This window comes from Magnolia sinica, chromosome 6 (assembly GCF_029962835.1).
Source record: "Magnolia sinica isolate HGM2019 chromosome 6, MsV1, whole genome shotgun sequence".
NCBI classification, from domain to species: Eukaryota; Viridiplantae; Streptophyta; class Magnoliopsida; order Magnoliales; family Magnoliaceae; genus Magnolia; species Magnolia sinica.
In genome coordinates this window covers 1414889-1439346 of record NC_080578.1, presented here as the reverse complement: position 1 = coordinate 1439346, position 24458 = coordinate 1414889, and the positions used below count along the sequence as shown (strand labels likewise).

Sequence of the window (24458 nt, the reverse complement as noted above, 5' to 3'; positions counted from 1 at the left end):
TCTTCCTAAGGCTATGCGTAGTCCTTTCCTGCTAGCTGATTTTCTTGTTTGCTTGGCTGTAACCTGGGGGTATTGGCATGTGGTCAGTGGGGAGCTGAGAGGGAAATGTGCTGATGAGTCTCTCATTCCCACCCAAAGATCCAGACCTCCCTCCGTGGAGCAGAAGAGAGCAGGTAGATCAGGAGGATCTGAGGTGGAATCTGAACCATAGTTAGATGAGGCATTGTCTCCATCAGAATCAGAATTCCTGTCTGACTGGGTAGGATCCCAACTGCTTGAAAGAGGAAGGCGAGGCCAGGACCATCTCTGTAAGTTGTCCAACCTGTTGTCTTTGGTTTTGAAAATCTGGTCTCCAACTTCCAATGTTTGGACTGGGGGATCCATATGAGGTGGAGGGATGTGGGTGGTGGGATGGTTCGGCATTGAGTAGGATATAGGTCTAGGAGATGAAGAGGCCATGTTGGGGGGTTGTGGGGGGATGGTTGGTTCAGGGATGAGATGGGATGGGCGTGAGGGAAGGTTGGGGTTGGGTAGAGGTATGATTGAACTTTCATTTGATAAGTCTTTCTGTGTTAACGAGCATGGTTACTGAACTTTCATTTGATAAGTTGGATCCATCCTCATGTTCAGTAATCAAGTCTTTTCATGTTAAAGAGCATGGTACTGAACTTTCACATGGCATCCCACAGGAAATGTTGATGAGTTGGATCCATTCTCAATGTTGAGTTAAAGAGAATGGTTGCTGAACTTTCATTTGAGGGATGCAGCTTGCAGTAAGAGTTTGCTAAAATCAGCATTCTAACATGCGAAATTAACCACGGCCCATAATGGGGTTATCCATGTGCTACGATTGCAGCCAGTTGTATGGTCCAGTTGTGTTGGTTTCTCTTCGATTATTGCATTTGCCATTCGATCGCATTCAATTACAATTCTAGCATCCTATGAGAGTCCTTAACATGATCTTTTTTAAGAGGTCGGTTTTGCAGAGCAGTTACAGAGCTCCAAATCACAGGGCTTCTTCGGATGCCGAGCAAGAGACGTCCTGATTATGTGCAGAGAGTTGCTTTTGGACTGTAGCAGTTGAATGGTAAAAGAAGGTTCGATATCTTTCTTTTTTTTTAAAAAAAACTTTAAAAAACTATGCTAATTTAGAAGCTCCATCTTGTTTGATTGGGCTTGTAATTACTGAAATGTTAGTTTTATTCACAAAACAGAATGTTGTAATTCTATCTTTTTTAAAACCAAAAAATAGAATTAGGATGTTATAGTGAAGGTCCAAGAACCAATCCCTTTAATTCTGATTTTTACCCTCTTTCTGCACCAGTAAGAGGTGTTTTATTTACATCTTATATCCGTAAGCATAAACAGTTTTTTTTTTTTTACACACACCCACACACTCACGCTGTAGGGGGATTTCACTACCTATGGGTACTCGAACCCTTGACCTGGTATGTGTGGGCCAACAGATATGTTATATCACTGCTGCAAGAATCGGAATATGGTAGAGCCATCTTTCCACAGTACATGTGGTGAGGAGGTGTGTCCATGGGGTCCATTCGGCCTCAGGGTCCTATATGTTTCTGATACAATTGTTGCTTCAAGTCCAGGGACAAGTGCTCGATCCTCTTCCAGGGGGATCTACCTCATAGTGCTCAAGACACTTTACAGTAAGGATACGTTGATGTTACGGATTCTGAAGAGGGACTGATTTTTCACGGAAGCTCAGTGAAACCCACCATGATGTATGTGTTTTATTCACGCCGTCCATTCATTTTAGTGCATGAGCCCAAAATGAGGCAGATCCAAAACTTTTGTAGCCCCCATTTGTTTTCAATGGTAGGCGTTCAATCCCCACTGTTTTGAGGTGTGGTCCACTTGAGCTTTGGATCTGCCTCATCTTTGGGCTCATGCCCTAAAATGAACTGGAAAAAAAATATGAATGGATGGCATGGACATAGTTCACACATCATGGTGGGCCCCACATGTTATGGGCCCCACCCATGATGTGTATTCAAATCCATTCGGTCCATCAGGAGTGGGCCCCATGATCGGTCGGTTGCCAAAAAAATCAGGCTGAAAAGGATCTTAGGTGGGCCACAGGAATGGGAACAATGGAGAAGGACACTCACCATTGAAAAATATCAAGTTGTGTTTGGGGCCCTTGTGGTTTCTATCTAGCCATCCAACTAGTCAAAAGGTGCTTACTAAGTTTAAGTGATTCCTTCAAAATCGGGCTGATGCAAATCCCAGATGGGCCACCCCCACTTGACTTTAGAAGTTTAGGGCGTATTTTCACATTGCTTCCTTTGTTGTGGCCTATCCGAACTTTTGGGTCACCCTTATTGCGTATCTTGGCAGTGGGCCAGACCTGATGCACAGTTTGGATATCAGATGGATGAATGGCCCCACAAAAAAACTCGACGCAGTAGTACGATGCTCGATACTGTTGCACTCAGACACTGTACACTTGACATCCATAAACTCAAATTAAATGGAGTAAATTGCGGAATCCTCTGTTTGTGGGTCAAGAGTCCCAAAGATTGGTTGAACAATCCATCCTTGTTGAAATAGGGCCATTGTAACGTGTTGCTTACCCATCCAAACGATCAATATTGCGGGCCACTCCATGGATGGAGCATATCATTGATGAAAAATAAAAATAAAAATCCTAACCATCTGATTGTGACAAAAATGGCCGTACTGTCCCATGTTCACGTCGGTTACTGTATTACCTCTAACACGGGGAACCCGGGAGCGGATTGGGTCAGGTCGGGGTAACATTTGAGTTCGGTCAGGCCGTGATCTGAGGTCATTTTATGGTGTGAGTCCAAAAATGAAGCAGTACAAATATCTGGTGGTCCACACCACAGGAAACGGTGGTGATTGATCGCCCACCATTAAAAATTCCATCGGGCTCAGCATAATGTTTATTTGCCATCCAACCTGTCGATAAGGTTGAAGGGAAAACACAAAAATCAACTTGATCCAAAACTTTTGTGACCAACAATAAGTTTTCATTTGTCAATCACCACTGTTTCCAGTTAAGCAATCCACCTGAGTTAGGCCCATGGTATAAAATGTGTTACCAGCTAATCCGCTCCCTAATGGCAGGAATAGGTGGGCTATTCATCGTTTTTGTCAGCTCATTTTATGTCATTAGCTCAAAATTAAAGTACATCCAAAGCTCAATTAAATAAACAATGGGGATTGAACACCTTGTGTTGAAAACTTCTTAGAGGCCACATAAGTTTTGGATTAAGCTGATATTTATATTTTCCCTTCATCCACATCTGTGTGACCTCAAGAATAAGTTAGATGACAAATAAACATCAATTTGGCCAGGGATGTTTCAACGGTAAACATCAATATCCCCATTACTTCCTGTGTTGTGGTCTTCCTGAGCTTTGGATATGCTTCAATTTTGAGTTCAAAACCTGGACAACGTAGCTAAAACGTATACGCCATAGTTGGCCCTACAGATTCCTGCCACCACGGAGGTTGGTGGTGGCAACGTCACGACGCAATCTGCGTCTCGTGACTGGCGGCCACTCATCTGACATTGCTCCATCCAACTTTCCATCTTGCAGGGAAACGGATTGGCTACTCCCCCTGACACCAGCAAATGGCTGGTGGTTGGTGCTCTGTGGGCCCCACCATGATGTATGTGTTTTATCCATGCCGTCTATCTATTTTTACAGATCATTTTACGGTGTGAGACCAAAAATGAGATATATCCCAATCTTAAGTGGACCACATTACATGAAACAGTGTTGAATCAGTGTCGACCATTAAAAAACATTTTGGGGCCACAAAAGTTTTGGATCAAGCTGAGTTTTGTTTTTTCCCTTCATCTGGGCCTGTATGACCTAATCAACGTGTTGGATGTCAAATAAACAGTACAGTGGGCCTTAGGAGGATTTTAATGGTAGATATCCGATCACCATTTTTTTTATGTGGTGTGGTCCACCTGAGATTTATATACCCCTTATTTTTCGGGTCAAGTTATAAAATGATCTGTAAAAATGTATGAATGGAATGGATGAAACACATATATCATGAAGGGTCCCATAGAGCACCGGCCACCAGCCACGGGGCTGGTGTCAGGGGGAGTAGCCAATCCGTTTCCATCTTGTAGATGTCAGCCTGTAACTTTTTACTCTCGTGTCGGCGACTTTCACGGTGCTGATGAGAAGTGGGCTGCCACCAGCCCCGTGGCTGGTGGTCAGTGCTCTGTGAGCCCCACCATGATGTATGTGTTTCATCCATTCCGTTCATCCATTTTTAAAGATCATTTTAGGGCTTTGCTCCAAAAATGGAATGGATATAAATCTCAGGTGGGCCACACCACAGGAAAATAATAGTGATTGGATATCCACCATTTAAATCCTCCTAAGGCCCGTTGTACTGTTTATTTCACATCCAATCTGTTGATTAGGTCATACAGACCCAGATGAACGGAAAAAACAAATATCAACTTGATTCAAAACTTTTATGGACCCAAAAAGCTTTTAATTGTCGACCTTTATTGAACACTGTTTCCTTTAATGTGGTCCACCTGAGATTGGAATATAACTATTTTTTGGTCTCATACCATAAAATGATCTAGAAAAATAGATGGACGACATGGATGAGAAAAATACATCATAGTGGGGCTCACAGAGCACCGATCACCAGCCATTGGCTAGTGGCAGGGGAGTAGCCAGTCCGTTTCCGTTTCAACCTATCGAAACAGAATACGGATCCTCCGAAAACTGCGGTTGTTGTAATCTAATTGGACCGTGTGACTGTGAATGCATTGAATTTGTGTCGATGACTGAGACGGACCAATCACTGTACAGCAAACGAGGAAAAACGGAAACTCATCAAAATATCATGATGGTACTGGCGGGGTAATAGTGTCAAGGACATAAGTTGTTGTCTCTGTTTGACGTATGGTACCACCGAAAACACGGCAACGTGGTGCAGCCATCTTTTTACGGGTGAGAATCCCTGACCGTGGGGCTACCTTGATATATGTTCTTTATATCAACGCCGTCCATCGATTTTGAAAACTTATTTTAATGCATGATTTCAAAAATGAACCAAATTCAAATCTCAGGTGGACCATAATATAATAACATTATTAATTAACCATTAAAAACTTCTCGTGGGCTGCAACAGTTTTGGATCAAGCTGATATTTTGTGTTCTCTTTGTAGAGGCCTTTGTGACCTTATCAAACAAGTTGGATGGCAAATAAATATTCGCCCCATGAAGATTTTAATGGTGGGGATTCAACAACAATTGTTCCTGTGGCATGGTCCACCTAAGAATTGATTCTACTTCGTTTTTAGGTTCATGACTGAAATAAGCTGTCAAAATGGATGGACCATGTGGATGTGAGGTACATACATCACAGTGGGCCCCACAGTTAGAGATCCACCGAGGTCGGTGAATCCGGGGATCCACCCAAAACACGCCCTCTTTTTTACACTACTATCCTGTCACGAGTTTTCTGTAACACGTGTTACATGGAGTTGCTGTAACTTGAAGCTCGGTGGAGCTCGCAGCAATATCCATGTGAAATTTATTCGGTCCATAAGTTTTTGCTGGATCATGCTAAGAGCCCAAAAGCAGAGTAGATTCAAGACTTAAGTGGGCCACACGGTGAGAAATAGTGGGATGGGAACATCCACCGTTGAAGCATTCTTAGAGCTTACCATGATGTCTAAGGGGGCCTTATAAGGCTTGTATTTGGAACACATTGCATCCTGTAATGAACACAGGTGCTTGAACCCATGACCTCATGGTGAAACTCTTGTGAATCTACCTACTAGCCATTGATGCACAGGCATAAAAACTTGAATTTGATTAATTATATCATTTACAATATTTCAAAATGCCATATATTTGTAATATTGTAGATAGTCATTGTAATAAATTTCTTGAAATATACAATTTATTAAAATTGAGGTAATTTCAAGCCTTAAGTAAGCTATGAAAGTGAGCACACAAATTTGCAATCATATACTTTAATTTTTTTATTTTTATTTTTTTTTATAAAAAAGCCTGCACACACACCCCCACACACTCATGCCCTAGTGGAATTTCACCACCTATGGGTAGTTGAACCCTTGACCGGGTGTTGAAACTCCCAAGAGTCTACCACTCAAGCAAAAATAAAGACCCTGCAATCATATTTACTTTTCAATAGGTTAAAAATGTTCTCAATCAAAGATAATCCACCTAGGTAGTGATGTATACATGAAATCCACTCTTATTATTAGATGGTTTGTCCAACGTTACACCCAGGGTCAGAATTCAAGTGATTTGTAACTTAGATAAGCAACGGAAATAAAAAAAAGGTTATAAGAGAAATGTCCACCTTTAATTTTTACAAGGCTCATCATCATAGTTTTCATGATAGCAAGGTGCTCCCCCGCTACTTAAACACCCACCTTAAAAGCTTTGGTTGTTATTACTTTTGCAGCAACTACTGGGATACCACATAACTATATGATCTTAGAGACACCCAATTATCTTAGTAGGGCTCACCCGATACTTGAGTTAGATGGCATAACCACTTCTACCGTGCGCCTCATGCACAAAGTCCCTAAAGAAGAAAATTTGTATAATGAAAGAGAAAGGCCTGGATGGTCTAGTAAAGCAGGTGGATAGGTGGATCCTTACTCTTGCTTGGGTGGTGGTACACTCTCCGGAGTTTCAACACTCGGTCTGGTTCGAGTATCCATAGGCGGTGAAATCCCACCACGGCGTGATTTGTGGGGGTGTGTGTGCGTGTTAAAAAAAAAAGAAAAAAAAAGCAGTTGGATAGATAGTTTATTTGCAGCAGTTTACAAGGAGGATGGTACACTTCAAATCAGTTTTTTTTTTTTCTTAAATTGTAAATAGATACCCGGTCCCTTAGCCAACACCCAAATGAATATGGGCATGGGTGCTAATTTCCGGGCTGACATGAGCATGAGTCTAGCGTACCATACTCTTACCAGCGTGTACGCCGGCCCTTAAAATTACATACGTGGCATACAAGTAAATTCAAATTAAACCGTTCAAATTAGGCATAGCTGTTAAGATATTTTATGAACCAAATATTATGAGTATGTGGTTATCTAAGAATCAGATAGGTGGATATTTATTGGATGGCTAAAAATGACAAAAAACTGTCCAACAATCAGAGATTATGATTGTAAAATAAAATAAAATAAAAATCTTATTTTTGATATGTAAGTTAGCGACAGTGGGTTTAATAATTTAGTCGGTTTGATTTTCGTTACTATATGCCACATGTATTATTTCTAAATTCATGCGTATCAAGCGTCATTCGCCGTCAGTGTATTGAATAGCTCCTTTTATATACCTTGCGTCGCAAACGAACTCAAAGAACCGGAATATGGTGGAACCAGATTGCAACATTACAAAGGGCAGGGTCATCTTTCAAACTTAATCGTCCATCTTTGGGGGCAGCACTATGGATGTAAATTTATTAAAGATAAGCATATATCGGATGATCCTAACCATCCAAACATTATCCTTAAAATCAATGGTTGGAAAGAAAAATAGTTAGTGGTCCATATTAAGTGCTGGAAAGAAAAGACGTGTTATGGCTCCAGTAATCTGATTAGTATCATTTTTTACAAATCAACCATTTTTAATGAGACCCACTAGTTAGACAGTTCAGATCGAAGTGTAACTAGGCCACGTATAATGTAGAAAAGGGCTGTACCGTATTCCTGTACTTAAGCTCTACCGTATCAACGGGAGGCCGAGAAAGAAATCAAAACGCTACGCTTTCGTCTCAGTGTCGGTGCCGCGGCTTTGCCGTAACCACGAAATCCTCGGGCGCGGGAAACCAAACAAATCCACGGGCATTTTAAAGGCAAAATACCTCAGCAGTTGGGAATTTACTAAATAGTGCCTAGGTAGTTTTCAAAGGAGAAATTACGTAAATGCCTTTGTTGATTTTTTATTTTTTATTTTAAAAAACTGGAGAGTCAGGATTTGTGGATTTGTGGGCCATTCATGGAATATGTCCTACATCCAAACCGTCCAACAGATGTACCCCATCAATATTATTAGAGAGAAGGAAAATATAGCGGGTTCAATCATAAGGTAGGCTAAACTATAAAAAGTAATATACATCACTAAAAATATCCAAATTCAAATGTAGCCAGATTGGTCAGATTTTCCATTCTTATTATCATCACGATGGTTTTCATGTGTTGGACGGGTTGGATGTTATACATTTACCGCGTGGGCCCCACAATTCTCAACTATGCTACTTTTGAGAGGAAAATAGATCAGGGCACTTTGGTAATTCCACCCTAAAAAAACAAAAAAGGCATCCCGTGGGAGTTTCCAGTTGTCCATTCATTGATTTGGAAATTGAATCAGAAACGGATTGGGTAGTGTTGCACGCACCACCGACCTAATGGTGTGTTGAAGTAAGCAGGCCCCACAATGATGTATGTGTAATATCCACACCGTTCATTCATTTTAGGACATCATTTTAGAGCATTCTACATAAAAGGAGGAAGAGACGAAGCTAATATGGAGTACACCAAATAAAGAAGTGGGGATGGAACATCTACCTTTGAAAACTTCTCGGTAGCCACAGAAATTTTGGATCGACCTGATATTTGTTTTTATTTTTCCCTTAATCCAGGTCCGTGTGACCTCGTGAACAGGCTGGATGACCAATAAACGTCATGGTGGGCCTTAGAACGGTTTCAACGGTGGTAATCGTTGTCTCCAATGCTTTTTGTGGTGCGGTCCACTTGAGCTTTGTCTCTATCTCATTTTTGGGCTAACGATCTAAAATGATATCGCTATATCTATGTACAGTGTTGATGTAACACTTACATCAGGCTGGGGCCCACAGAAATTTGTTACGTCGGTGGTGTGAGGCACACCACGCAATCCGCTTCCGTACTTTCGAGTAGAAATACCCAAAAAGAGGAAAAAAAAAAAAAAACACTATTTTTAGACGAAAGAAAGGGCGAGTATCTCTCTCTATATTTAAGCCTCGCTTCGCGTCCTATCTATCAACGCCACCGCTCGCGTCCCTCTCTCTCTCTATCTCTTCCTCTAAACCTTCAAATCCTCTCCCCTTCGTTCTCTTCTTCTTCTAAAACCCCTCTCTCTCAACGATCCTCCAAATTGTGGCAGAAAATCCCTCGATCTGATATATATATATATATATATTTCTTTTCCTTCACATTTCGGCTCTTGTAAGGAGATGCATTTGGTCGATCTGAAGATTGTACGGTGAAAACGCTTCGTTTCCTTGGAGAAAACCCTCAGGTACTTTCTAAAACCCTACATCTCTCGAGGATTCTTTAGGAAAGTAGAGAAATTTCGCGAATCTGTTGCTTTTTTTCTGAAAATTCCCGTCAAAGAAGCAAGGAATAGTCGATCTGGATCCAGCTCACCTAATAAAAACGAAAAGAAAGACAATGCCAGCTCATTGAAGAGCTTTTCTTTCAAGATCTCCCGCCGATCTTTTTTTTGCTCAAGAAGAGTTCCAGAAGTTCAGATTCTTCGTCATTTCATTGGTTGATCACGATTTTTCGCTCGTTCCAGCAAGATTGATCTGTTGCTATGTGTTTTTAGTTTACTGGTCGAGGTCTTTCTAAGCGTGTTTTTTTTTTTTTTTTTCTAGATCTTTGAATTTCTCTCGTTCGAGAGTTGCCGGTCTTCTAGATTTTACCAATTGCGATGGGATTTCCTGTTGTGAATGAGAATTTGAAGGAAAACGGGCACGAAGCCGTTGATTCTATCCCTGAAGTGGTGACAAATGGATCTGCTGCTATGGTTAGTAATGGAAAGGAAAAAACGTTCAAGATATTCGTTGGATATGATCCTCGTGAAGATCTTGCTTATGAGGTCTGCTGTCATTCAATCTTGAAGAGGGCGACGATTCCGGTCGAAGTGATTCCGATCAAACAGTCGGAACTGCGGAGCATAGGCCTTTACTGGCGTGAGCGCGGCCAGACTGAGAGCACAGAATTCTCGTTCAGCCGATTCTTGACTCCATTCCTTGCCAATTTCGAGGGCTGGGCGATGTTTGTTGACTGCGATTTCCTTTATACCACAGACATCAAGGAATTGACGGAGTTGATCAATGACAACTACGCAATTATGTGCGTTCAGCACGATTACACGCCCAAAGAGAGCACTAAGATGGACGGTGTTGTGCAGACGGTTTATCCTAGGAAGAATTGGTCTTCGATGGTCTTATATAACTGCGGGCATCCGAAGAATCGGATCTTGACGCCTGAACTGGTGAATTCTCAGACGGGAGCATTTCTTCATAGGTTTATGTGGCTTGATGATCAAGATATTGGATCGATCCCTTTTGTTTGGAATTTCCTCGTGGGTCATAACCATGTTGATGAGAATGATCCGTCAACCGCCCCCAAAGCCATACACTATACAACTGGTGGGCCTTGGTTTGAGGCTTGGAAGAACTGTGATTTTGCAGATCTGTGGATAAAAGAAATGGAGGAGTACAAAAAGGCTATGAATCTTGTTTGAATAAACGGGGGAAGAATAAGATGGTGAATGAGGTAGCATATCAATGCAGCAGTTCAATATATTTATATATTTTTTTCCAATCCATTCTTTTGTTGTATTTTCTCTTTGAAGGGTCTGTATCTCAAGAATGTAGTAAGTAGGTACTTGCTTTTGTGAAAGCTGTCATTTTCTTTTGGTGTTATTACAATAGGCATTGCAGTTAACTGATGATGTAAGTAATGCTTCATTGTTACTATTGTCCTTAAATTTCAAATTTCATAGGCAATCTAATACTTGCTGTTAGTGCGGATTGATTAGTTTGTAAATTGTTTCCGTATTGATTTCGATTCTGCAAACAGAGATTTTCAGAATGCCATCTCAGTATACCTTATTTAGTTATCTGTATAGCTAAGATAGACTCAAACCTGTGACCTCAATGTCGAAACACAACCTGTCTGCCGTTGAGCTGTGTCCTAGTTGTTTTGGGAATCTTGTTGCACATGGTTTGGATGCTTAGAATTTTTTAGCTTTCATGGAAATTTTTTCTTTCTTGATGTCATGAAGGCACGAGTATAGATTGTTCACTCGATATGAATGTGCGATCCATGTTGCCCGCCTGCTTATTTTGGAAAAGTAGTAGGGACTTGATCTGTCTGTTTTCGAGAGAGAGAGAGAGAGAGAGAGAGAGAGAGAGAGAGAGAGAGAGAGAGAGAGAGAGAGAGAGAGAGAGAGAGAGAGAGAGAGAGAGAGAGAGAGAGAGAGAGAGAGAGAGAGAGAGAGAGAATTAAAGCTTATTGGAGATGGCAGTTTGTTCAATTAGCCCATTTGAGATCTCAGCTTGTTTAATCCATCCCATTTGAGGTTTCAATTTGTTCGAAACTTCCATCTGGGTTCATCTGTAAGGTTTACTAGTATGACATAGACTCTGTTGGATTCTTGTGTTATAAACAAGGTTAAAAACCATAGAGAATCTAGTATGAGTATAAAACTGGTCTCATTTGTTCTTGTAGCCTAAAGCGGATTGCAGATGAACACACTGTGATGAAAAGACACAGAAGTTAAATGTATCAGCGCCAGTGCTTAGAATCGTCTCATGATCGATGATTTATTATAGAACCGTGGCTTATATATGTACTGTAAGTTTCTTTGATCTACTTGTTCGTTATATATTCATTTTTCAGGTATCTGTTTTCTATGACGGTTATGGCTTTATAAATTTTTCTGCTTTAAGAGCATGGTTGGATTTAGGGAAAAAGAATGCGGAAATGGCGTTTTGAGGGAAAAATTTAGAAATCAGTGAAAAACGAAAGGCCATTTATTTCTCTTTATTCTTTTTTAACAAGGTTTTCTTGAAATTTTTTCTTCTATTTGTAATACTGTTCTTTGGGAAAAGAATTTTTCTTAAAATTTTTACTCCAATGTGGAAGGTGGTGTGCGTTGAAGATGGATTGTGGCATGTGTCATATTGGAGCATGTGGGCTGCTTGATAATGGATGGCGGCACATGTGGCATGTGGAGCGCTTAAAGATGGCTGTACCACATATGGTACATTGGCATATGGAGGGTGCATAGGGTGCTTTAAAGAAGGGCCCTTGATGATGGTTGGTGGCACATGCTGCAAGTGGTGCTATCAGCAAATGTTGTGCATGTGAAGCACTTAAAGATAGATTCAGTGTCACATGTGTGGCCTACAAAGATGACAGTGAATTGATGGTGGGGCACTAAAAGATAGTCAGCAGCACATGTTGCACATTAGATCATGTATAGCACTTGAAGATGGATGGTGGCATTCGTGGCAAAAGTGGGCCCCTTAAAAGATAAATGGTTGCACATGCTGTGCGATGGTGCATGTGATTATCATATGGGGCACTTTAAAAAGAGGTTCATTGAGTAAAATGGAAATGGACTTTTCTTAAAAAGTTTTACAAACACCATTTTTATGGAAACAATAGCTCTTCCATTAACATATTTCATGGAATCGAAACAGGGCCTAGCTGCAACTTGATGGAAAAAGTAACTAGAGTCAGAACCCAACAACAGCTTGTAAAGCCTTCACAACTTGCTCATACACTCACACCAGTGGGGTTTCACCGCAATGGGTATGGGTACTTGAACCCAACAATCACAACGACCTGGTATCATGTCTAAACCCTAAACCCTTGGGGGTCATTTGGATGCCTGTAAAGTCTTTAAGTTGTAAAGGGATTACGGGGAATCTCATTGCAGGGACTGTTTGGATGCATGTATTTGGCCATAAAGGCTTTACAGGCTGTCAACATATTACAATCTTTAGTTATAATATGAAACCTGATAAAAAGCCATGTTTTCGATAGCATGTAAACCGTGTGATGCGTTTACAACTAAAAAAATTACAGGCAACCAAATGACCCCTTAATCTTCTATGAATCTCTCACCAGATGATGGTTCGTCTGTTATCATTTTTCCCAGCAGTCCGATTTACAGTTGGATTGGAAAAAGTTTCAGGTTCTCTTTTCCCTACCAGATGGGCAAATGTTCATAGCCTATTTGGAGTGGGTCCCATGATTTGGATAGTTTAATTTGTGGCCCATGTGAGAGATCTAGAAATTCCATTAGTGGGCCCTCCTGCAGCTTTTGCAAAGTAGAATGGATTTACTTGATGTACATGTGTGGTGGTCCGCCCTCTTGATGAAATGAATCGACCTGATTTTTGTGTCAAATGATCTTCAAGGTGGGGGCCTACCATTTCAGGGGCTCAGGTGCTATGAGCTCATGATGAGATAGATGCGAACCTCGGAAGGATATGGGAATGATTTTGCCATATTCCTAAGTTTTGAGGGATGTAATCTGTTTGGTGTTGCCCTATCATTTCCTTGGTGTTAAAGAGAGTTCCTGTTATCCACAGCTCTATGGCCCCGCTGTGATGTCCGTGTGAAATGTAGTGTGGTCGTCAGTTTCACCGGCTCATGTTAGGATGAGATCTCAAAAAGTAAACAGATCCCAGACTCAGGCAAGCCACACCAATGGAAGCAGTGGGATGGAAACACCCACCAAGGGACTCCGACCAGAATGATGGGAAAACACAAATATCAACCTGTTTCTGAAAAGGTTTCGAGGTAGCCGTTCAATTCCCTTTGTTTCTTCTGGTGTGGCCTACTTGAGGCTTGAATCTGCTTTATTTTTTGGGTTCTTATCCTAACTTGTGCCAAAAGAAAGTCGTAGACGGTGGATGGATTCCATACTGATATTATGGTAGGCTCTATAAAGCCTTGGGTTGCTGGAAGGGACTTGTATTAAGTTATAGACAGTGGATGGATTCTATACCGATATTATGGTGGGCTCTAAAAAGCTTTGGGTTGCTGGAAAGGACTTGTATTCGGTAGTTACTCTTCCCATATTATTGTCGGTGCTGTAAAAGCTCTGTGGCCTTACCAATCCACGCCATCCATCTATTTTACAAGCTCATTTTAGGATATGAGCAGAAAAATGAAGCCAATCCAAATCTAATATGGCCCTCACCACAGAAATAGTTGTAACCGAAATCTCACTATTATAAACATTTTGGGTGGTACAAAAGTTAGTGGGCGTTCTATTACTACTTTTTCATGTGTTGTGGTTCATCTTAGATCTGGAGACTTATTTTTGGGCCAATGCCTGAAATGAGCTGGAAAAATGGTTGAACAACGTTATGAGAAAATCTGTAGATTACTCCGAGCCTACATTTATTATACTCAGAATAGTGAAGACCAACGAGGTGGAGCCCAGCTTGACTTAATCTCATCCAAGTGAAGTAAGCTCGGACTCAGCATAGAAGCATAGTGCCAATGTCACTCACCGTCTCGGACGGAAGGAATATAATTGCAAGAACTGACTATTAACTAATCTGTGGTCCTCGGATCATCCCCAACAGCGTACGTCCTCAGGGTAACTGCGTAAACACCCATACCCGCACCTCCGTCATTCTTGGCTAAATGCTAAGAACATGCTGAGAATGACGGGAACGTCCACTCCAACTGAAAGGTATAAATAGGGGACATATTTATGGGAACAAATACGCAACATCTTGCACCCTAAGCCTACTCTACACTACTTAGATCCAGATTTCTAGCTTGACTTTGGCATTGGAGGGTCCATGCTTTAGCTAACGTGCCCTTTGTCTCACTCTTGTGTAGGCTACAGGGCAGGGCTCGGCTTGAGAACTCAGAGCTCAACCAGGGTGAGTCAGATTTCTGCATCAACAAACAACATGGATAAAGCACATCATGTTAGGCCCACACAACTTTTATAAGTTAGGCTAGGCCCACGTAACTTTTCTAGCACGGGCTTCGGTATCCGAGGGTCACTATCGAAACGGATTCGTAGTGGAACTCCCCGTCACAGGTGTTCTACGGAACCCCCGTCTCATTTCCCTCCACGTAGCTGTTGAAGCTGTCATGCGATCCTGAGCGGAGCCCGTGTAACCACGAGCACAGTGTTATCTCAATGTACGGAGCTGTGTAGATGTCCATGACAAATCCACACTCTGTTCATCTGTTCTGAAAGACCACGATAGAACAGAATTCTAAAAATCGAGGAGATCCAAAACTCATGTGCGCCATACCACACGAAAAGTGGGGATTGAACCCCTGGCTGTGACAGAAGTTTTGTATCATGATGATATTTGTTGTATCACAACTCATCATGCGTTATGTGGGCTCGGGTTTCATAGGGTGCTGCATCACATGGACGGTTTAGATTTTGGGCCCACATCACACATGATGAGTTATAAAAAAGTTCGTACCAGTCTAATGAGAACTGGTGTGCAGGTGAGAATTCCTCTCTCTCTCTCTCTCTCTCTCTATATATATATATATAAAATTAAGTAAACATCATTTCTTTGTATAAAACCCCTTTTATGGTTAAGATGGACACACCCCAGATTTTCACCTTCAACGTGGCCCACAAGGATCAACTTAATTTTGTGATGACTTGGTAAAAATAAAAAAAATAAAACATGAATCTTGCACGAGCTTCTCGACGTGTGCTAATGTCCATCCGGCTGGCCCCTTATGGGGATGCTGCATTTCATCTGTTGTAGTGTACGGACCAAATATATGATGCCATGGGAGATGGTAAGCATTTCTCTTACCCAATACCAACATCATATAAATCTTGTTTTGTGGGGCCCACCATATTCTTCGTGTGAAATCCACCCCCATCCATAAGATGATCCTTCTCACTTTCACCACTTCAAAATGAAAATCATCCTCCTAGAAAACACAAGAAAGCAATACCAATGAGAACACTGTAAAATCACCCATAAAACCTGGAAGTTCACACGGTCTGTCCCACTTGATTTTTCGATCAGGATACTCTTTGAGTGACTATTCATCTTGATTATACGCACCTGATGAATGCTGATTGGATGCAATACACACTGTAGTGGGCCCTACAAAAAAAATCATGGTGGGTCCCTCTACATTTTTCCCTTTAATGTGGCCCACCTCAATTGTGCTCTTGTCGAGTTCGGACGAGTCGAACTCATCACCGGGTTTCTCGGAGACTTGGCCCGAAATCTCATCAAGTTGAGTCAGCCAGTTTTAGAACAATGCTCAATACGTCTATTATGTTTTGAAGAGGATTCCTGTCCCTAGTTTTAGCTAAGGTGGCATAGATTCCACGGGAAGCCAGGTGAGGTTTGTGAGGAATCTGTCCTGTTCATCCGTTGTTATGGATCATGTTAGACATGGGCTCAATGATGATGCATATTCAAAACTCAAGTGGGCCTACGACCATCCTTAAAACATTCATGGGGCCATAGAAGCTCTGGATGAGGATAAGTTTTTGTATTTTAAGTTTATCATAGTATAAATGACATTATGAACGGTATTAATGGCATATAAGCGTCAATGTGGACCCTAGGGAAGTTTCAACGGTAGTCATTTTCCTGCCCCGTTTTTCTATCGTGTGGCCCAATTGAGTTTTGGATTTGCATCATTTTTAGGCCCATGTTTTAATATGATATGGAAAAACGTATGCAAAGGGTGGATTTCTCACAAATATTATGGTGGACTCACCTTAGGTTTTATTGTAGGAAGTTACTCAACAGGGCTTTCAAATGAAATCCGCGTCCGATTGCCTCGAGCCATTTCCTGGGACGCTCATTGCGTCCTACACCCGCCCGTCTCTAGCCTGAACGGGTAGTTATGTGGGCTGGCCTACAGTGATGTATTTTTACATCCAAGCCGTTCATCGCTCTTCTCATGTCACTTCAGGGCGTTAACACAAAAATAAGTCAGATACAACGCTCAAGTGTATCATACCAAATAATAAGCTCGGTTGCATTAAATGCAAAAGGCATTAAATGCCCTTTGAATGCAAGAGGATCTGACACATTTTTGTGCTCGTGCCTTAAAATGAGCTGAGAAAAGGGATGGACGGCTTGGATGTACAGATACATCACGGTGGGCCTGACCACAGAACTGCCCGTTCAGGGCTAGAGACGGGCGTGGGTAGGACGCAATCTGCGTCCATTTGCTTGTTCGAGGAAAGTGCTACGTGGGTTCACTAATTGTGTGTCTGACATCGACTCCCTTCGCTTCTTCGAGGAAAGATACGTGGGGCCACTCATTGTGTGTGTATGACGTCCACTCCATTTGCTTCTTCGATAAAAACTACGTGGGACCACATGTGTGTGACTTCCGGATTGGCTATTCCCCCTGCAACCCGCCGGTAGCTGGTGGTCGGGGCTTGTGGTGGTGCCCACCGTGATGTATGTGTTTCATCCATGCCATCCATCTAATTTTAATTTTTTAGATCATTTGATGGTATTTGACTAAAAATGAGGTATATCCAAATCTAAGTGGACCACATTACAGGTAACAGTGTTGAATGAACGTCTACCATTAAAAGCTTTTTGAGGGCCATAAAAGTTTTTGATCAAGCTGATCTTTGTTTGTTCCATTCATCTGGGTCTGTATGACCTCATTAATAGATTGGATGTCAAATAAACAGTACAGTGGGCATTAAGAGGATTTTAACGGTGGATATTAATCACTATTATTTTCATGTGGTGTGTATCCCCTTACATTTATATCCCTCTCATTTTTTGGATCAAGCCCCAAAATGATCTAAAAATAGATGAGCAAAATGTATGAAGCACATACATCATGGTGGGACCCACAGAGCACAATCCGTTTACGTGACAGTGACATCCACTCCATTTGCTTCTTCGAGGAAAAGCTATGTGGGGCCACCCGGTTTTTTTCAAAGGATAAGGTGGCGCGTACCACGAAATTTTGGGCGCGGTTCGGGTGGATTCTGCTATCAACCGAGGTCGGTGGATCTCTAACTGTGGAGCCCACTATGATGAATGTGACTTACATCCACACCGTCTATACAATTCAACAGCTTATCGTGGTGCTTGATTCAAAAAATGAAGCAATCTAAATCTTAGGCAAACCAAACCACGGGAAGCAATAGTGATTGAATTTATGCCATTAAAAACTTCATGGTGTGAGTGGAGTATTTATTTTCCATATACCGTAAAAAAGACTTCATGAAGAGACCAAACAAATATCAACTTGATTGAAAACATAGATGTCTTTAATAGTTCACTTCAGATTTGGATCTACCTCATTTTTGGAAATTTATCCTGAAATTAGTTTTCAAAACATATGAACAACATTGATGTAAGGTACATACATTACAGTAGGCCCCGCAGTCCGTATCCCACCCGATAGAGTGGCCACATTAATTCAGCTATGGGGTGTTTGATGCATGGGATTAGATGGGATCAGCTGGGATGGAATTGGTACGATGTAATGGTAACGTTGTGTAAGGTTTGTTATGGAATTTCATGGCTTTGAGGCCATTCTACTTTGTGTTTGGAATAGAAGCATTGAAAATGTATATATCTGGTTTAATGTTAAAATGTGTTTGGAAGGAATAATGAAAGATGCAGATGTTCAACCTCTATAAAATATTATAAAATATTAACATCACTAAGTTATGTGGACCCCACCATGATGTATGCATTATATTCACATCATCCATCCATTTTGTGACAACATTTCATGGAATGAGCTCAAATATGACACAGATCCAAAGATTATACGGACCACACCATAGAAATCAGTATGTATAGTGATACCCATTGTTGAAACCTTCGTAGGGTCCACCTTGATGTTTATTTTACGTCAAACCTATTCAAAAGGTCAAACAAACCCTAATGAAGAAAAAAAATACAAATGTCAGCTTTAAATAAAACTTTCATGGCCTCCAAGAAGTTTTCAATTGCTGGCATTCAATCTCCACTTCTGATTGTGGTGTGGTCCATTTGAGCTTTGGAATGCCGATTTTTGGTCGATGCCTTAAAATAATCTTTAAAAATGGGTGGATGATGTGGATTTAGCTCATACGTCATGGTGGGACCCATAGATCTTGCCGATCTCAAGATACCCACATTCACTAGATTTGTAAAAAAAAAAAAAAAGAGACATGGGGGGTATTGAAGCTGGGTATCTCGTATCAATAAGATTTGGAGGGTTTCTTGTTACCCCTCCTAATTGGATGGTATCCGGACTCATTTCCCACTGCATGCCAAGCTTATAACTTGGGAGGAAACAATCAAAATGGTGGGATAGTGGGGTGGTATTTTTAATTCAATCCCCTTTAATACCATGCGATGCACTGAACCAAACACGTGGTATTTTTAATTCGATCCCCTTTAGGAGCTTGCCTATTCTATAACACCAACCATGACAATACAGTAGTTGGATATATATACTTATATTTATGAGCAGGTGGATGGCATGTATATACATCACAGTAGGCCTCGGCATTTCCACCATTCCCTGTGGTGTAGCTGTCTTGAGATTTGCATTGAGCTGTGATAAGCTGAGGCATGGCTCAACTGATACATGGAGTGGATGTCGGACACACATCACTGTGTCCCACGGAACTTTCTATCTAGTTTCATTAAGAAGCCACGCTAGCATAACTCTGAGCTAATTAATTTACTGTTGGGGTTACTTTCTCAAAACAAGAGCTAGGTTTGTGAATTTTTCATCATTTTAGCAGGGTAACTCAAAAAATTACCATAATCTAAAACTTAGGTGGGCCACACCATAAGGAATAGTTGAGATGAAACACCCACCATCTATTGTTATTGTTGTTGTTTACATGTCATCCAATCCATTCTAATTTGCCTGGTATGGATGAAATAGTTACTAAAAATTTGTAAATATAACAAAACTCGGGTGGGACGAATTTAGAGTTTAGGTATGATGCATGAGTTGGCCCACCTGAATGTTGAATCAGCCTATTTAGATGATCAAGGCCAAATTAGATGTGTTTTAGTTGTGATAGACCACTGGATTGGATTTTATGCGAATCAAGTCTTTTAACACAAGTCAGTGAAAAGTAACTTGGCAGGATAGCTGGGGAAAAGTTATGTGAGCCCTACCATAATGTATGTGTTTTATTTACGTCATTCATCCATTTTTTCAGCTCATTTTAGGGCATGGACCCTGTGACGCCCCATCACTGATGTACATGTGGGCGTACGCTGATGTGGGCAGGGCCTAATGGCTTGGGCAAGCTACCAGTGATTGATAGGCTACTGTGTTGGTAGGCTACTGTGTATGTAGTGTGAGATTGAACTTGTACCACATCGAAAGCATTCTCCGAAGTAATGGTAGTTATATGTGTGGTTAGGACCTTCCTTGTACGAGGCCTTTTGGGGGCAACCTTGAGAACAAAACCGTGCGGGTCTAGTAGGACCCAGAACAGACAATATCGTACAATGCTAGTCGGGCCGTTACAAATGGTATTAGAGCCGAGGACAGCTTTGCCCTCGGTGGGGGATATTATGACGCCCCGTCACTATCGTACACGTGGATGGAAGTTGATGTGAGTGGGGCCTAATGGCTTAGGCGAGCTACCAGTGGTTGACAGACTATTGTGCCGGCAGACTACTGTGTATGCAGTGGGAGGTTGAACTTGTCCCACATCGGAAGCGATGTTTGAAGTAATGGTGATTATATGTGTGGTTAGGACCTTTCTTGTAGAGGCCTTTTGGGGGCAATCCTGAAAACAAAACCGTGCGGGTCTAGTAGAATCCAGAGCGGACAATATCGCACAATACTGGTCGGGTCGTTAAAGACCCAGAAATGAAGCAAATTCAAAAATCAAGTGAACCACGCCATAGAAAAACTACATGGATCAAATGCTTATAATTGAAAACTTTTTGAAGGCCCACCACAGTGTTTATCATTTATTTACCATCCAACCTTTTAATAAAGTCACATAACTATGTATGAAGGGAAAACACAAATATCATTTTAATCTAAAACTTTTGTGGCCATAAGAATTTTTCAATAGTATGCATTCAATTCTCATTGTTTCCAAGTGGTGCAATTTACTTATTAATCTTTGAATCTCACTCTTTTTTAGGCTCTCCTAAAATGAGCTGACAAAATGAATGGACGATGTAGATAAAACACATACATTATGGTAGGGCTGATAAGAGTTTTTACATCAACTAGCTGGGTGGTATTTGGGGTCACCACCCCCATCGAGTTGGTCTAGGCAAGGCCAAGTGGTACGCGGGTTGCCTGCCACCCTACTTCTTTATGTTAGTAATGTTGCTTAGGCATGGGGCCCACTGTGATGTATTTGTCTTATGTTCATATCATCCATCCTTCTTGATAGAAGGCATGATTTCAAAAGTGAAGTAAATTCAAACCTACTAGAATGTTTAATTATTTGCCATATGTTGATAATGTCACACAAACCTAGATAAAGTGACTATGGAAACATCAGCTTAATCCAAAATATTCGTTAACGTGACACATACCTAGATATAGAGAATGCAAATATCAAATTGATCCAAAACTTTTGTAGACCTATGAAGTTTTTCATGGTGGGCATTTAATCACCACTATTTATTCCAAAGATTTGGATCTACTGATTTTTTGGCTCATGCCCTAAAATGAATAGTTGAAATAGATGAACGGCATAGATATAAGGCACATACATTACAGTGACTCCACGGTCAGGATCCACCGGCTTTAGAGGAACTAAAGCATGCAGCTACCCACTGTTGGAAGCTACGTGGAGCCTAGAGTGATGTTTGTTAGAAATCCATTCAGTCCATCACTTTTGCAAGCTATGTCTGGACATGGGCTCGAAAAAGAGTAGATCCAAAACTCAAGTGGGCCACACGGAAGGGAAAAATAGGGAGGGAAATGTCTATCATAAGAGCCTTCCTGGTTTACCTTGATGTTTCTATGCCATCCAAACCGTTCATATCATTCCCACTGAGATTAACTGAAAACATAAAAATATTAACTTGATCCAAGACTTTTGTAGCCCCTTTCAAAGGTAGAAGTCTAATTTCCACATTTATTGTCAATTTGTCATGTGGCTTGAGTATTGATTCAGTCTCATTTTTAGGCTCATGTCAAAAGGGATGAGTAAAGTAAATTTCTCACAAACATCACAATAGGCCCACTTAGATTTCAATGCCGGAGGTCATGCCATGGGTTCCTAGCCAACTGACCGAAGTTCAATTTACACTGTTTCATAGTGTTTTCAGCTTAAGTTTTGGATTTACCTCATTTTTTGGCTCATGTCATGAGCCCAAAAAAAGGATGGATGAATTTGATTTCTCACAAACATTGAAGTGGCCAACCTAACTCCAGAGGCCCGGATGCAATCAGCATCAATCCCCAAGTGTTTAAGATGGATTAGGGCTTCGGCACCTAGGTAACTGAGTGCAGATTAGGTGAGGCAGGAGTATCCATGTCGTCTTTTCTGATTGTTTTAGGACATAGTACAAAAAATAAGGCATATCAAATTCTCAGGTAAACCACACCACAAGAAAATAATAGTTATTGGACGCTCACAATTAAAAACTTCCTAAGCCCACTGTAATATTTAGTTGCCATTTAAACTGTTAATAAGGTCACACATGCTTAGACGAAGTTAAAATCAAACAATAGCTTGATCTAAAACACTGGTGGCCCCATGAAGTTTTTAGTGGTGAAAATGTGGTCCCATATGGATCTGCTTCATTTTTGGAATATGCCCTAAAATTATTTAGAAAAATGAATGGAAAGTGTGGATACATAACACATACACGAAGTTGGCCCCAGGGTCTGGAACTCAACCCTGCCTCACCTGATCTGTGCCTGAGAGAGTGGGACCGGGATTTCCCTTTCATTTAGAAGCTAGCTGGGTCTGCGGTTATGTTTGTTAGAAATCCAGTTCATTGGTTCGGCAAGCTCATTTTAGTATATGTAATAGAAAATGAGGTGGATTCAAGACTCAAGTAAGCCAAATAAGAGGAAACGGTGGGGAAAGATATGGCTACTGTTGAAACTTTTCTGGACTCCACCTAGAAGGTGCCATACAAAGTGGGATGAACTTTATATATATAAAAAAGGGTCCTTACTATTACTCAGGTGGTAGACTCTCGGGAGTTTCAACACCTGGTTGAGGGTTCGAGTACCCATAGGTGGTGGAATCCCACTACGGCGTGAGTGTGCGGTGGTGCGTGTGCGTGTGTAAATAATATATATATATAAAGAGCTTGATACAATGGTGATCAGTCAATCCCCATTGGTTCTTTTCATGTGGCGAATTTGAGCTTTTGATCCGCCTTACATCTTAAAATAATCTGGCAAAATGGATATATGGGATGAATTTCTCACAAACATAACGGTGAGCTTAACAAGCTTCCGGGCACAGGAATTTCTTGCAAAGGCCTTTTATAGGGAATCAGTGTCATCACAAGCGAGGGAAACAAGTGGTCCGTTACAAATCCACTCCGTTTATCTGTTTTAAAAGACTACAATCAGACGTGATTCTAAAAATCAGACAGATCCCGTATTCTTTTGGGCCACACCAACAAAACAGTGGAAATAGCAACGTCTACTGTTGAAACCTTTCTGGAGCTGACCATGATGTTTAAATACCATCGAAACCGCTCATATAATTATTAACATTCAAATAAACGGTAGGAACAAATATCATCCTGATAAAAAATTTCTATCACCATCGGGCGTTCAATCCCCACTATTCCGTGTGATATGTCCCACATGAGTTTTGAATCCTCCTGATTTTCCAATCTTAATTTAGCCTTTCAAAACAGATGGACGGAGTCAACTATCGACAGACATCTCTGTGGACCCCACACAGCCCACATAAATATCTGTGTATCGGGTCACAGTCAATCCGCTCTCATGGAAACTGGAAACATGAGTCCTGAGTTCAGATAAGGAATCCTTTCAATTTACCGTGGTAAATACGCGTGAATAGATGATTGATAACGCCTATCTCCATCTGTTCGATGCAGATGAAAATCGGATGAAGTTTTTGTCTGGAAACACTTTTTTGTACTGGATTTAATATACGAGCCTTAATACCTGGCTTATACATGTTGTCCATCGGTTTTAATAGTACTTTTTGAAGGCGGGAGCCTAAAATGAGAACAATCAGCCATACCTTATGATGTAGAGTGGGTTGCGGACAATTTCATGGTCAATATGGATTAAAAAAAACCCGGTTGATGACAAAAGTGGTCAATCGAGTGTATCTGGCAATCCGAAATGAGTTATTCGACATGTCATATATGATTTTGGAGTAGAACTAGCTACTTTAGCCACCCGATCCCGTTGTGTGGGTTGCCCATGCCAAATTTACGAAATACCATCAAATCGACAGTCGAAATCACATTTTATTTTCACTTTTACTATTTAAAGTAAGTTTTAGTTTGAATATAACTTTTCATCCATTGGGCTTTATGAGTTGCGCCATTAGTATCCTTATTTAAAGGGTTGTGAAATTGTATATTTTATTCATCAATTAAATTATAAATTTTATAGAATTTACTTCTATTTTTCTTGTTTTTTTTTTTGCTCATGGATTCAAAAAATCTTTGTGAGGAGAGATACTCCGTGAATTCGGAGCAGCTATCGTTGAGGG

The 24458-nt window shown here is 41.0% G+C and overlaps 2 protein-coding genes across 2 annotated transcripts in view; both read left to right on the top strand.

Annotated features, from left to right (window-relative positions):
• The window catches only part of LOC131247896 (origin of replication complex subunit 3), a 31905-nt gene extending 30582 nt beyond the window's left edge, over positions 1 to 1323 (top strand). Inside the window, exon 17 of the mRNA XM_058247845.1 lies at positions 972 to 1323. Coding sequence (XP_058103828.1) covers positions 972 to 1077 — 106 coding nt within the window. The 3' untranslated portion in view covers positions 1078 to 1323. The remainder of the gene's footprint in view (positions 1 to 971) is intronic.
• Positions 1324 to 8977: 7654 nt separating this feature from the next.
• Positions 8978 to 10821, top strand: LOC131247895 (protein CDI-like). The gene is made up of 2 exons (XM_058247844.1): positions 8978 to 9299; positions 9658 to 10821. The coding sequence occupies exon 2, from the start codon at positions 9714 to 9716 to the stop codon at positions 10530 to 10532; it is 819 nt and encodes a 272-aa protein (XP_058103827.1). The 5' UTR covers positions 8978 to 9299; positions 9658 to 9713; the 3' UTR covers positions 10533 to 10821.
• The last annotated feature ends 13637 nt before the right edge of the window (positions 10822 to 24458 follow it).

Excerpts from the sequence above, each read along its gene's own strand:
- LOC131247895 (XM_058247844.1), top strand. The coding sequence starts at position 9,714 with ATGGGATTTCCTGTTGTGAATGAGAATTTGAAGGAAAACGGGCACGAA.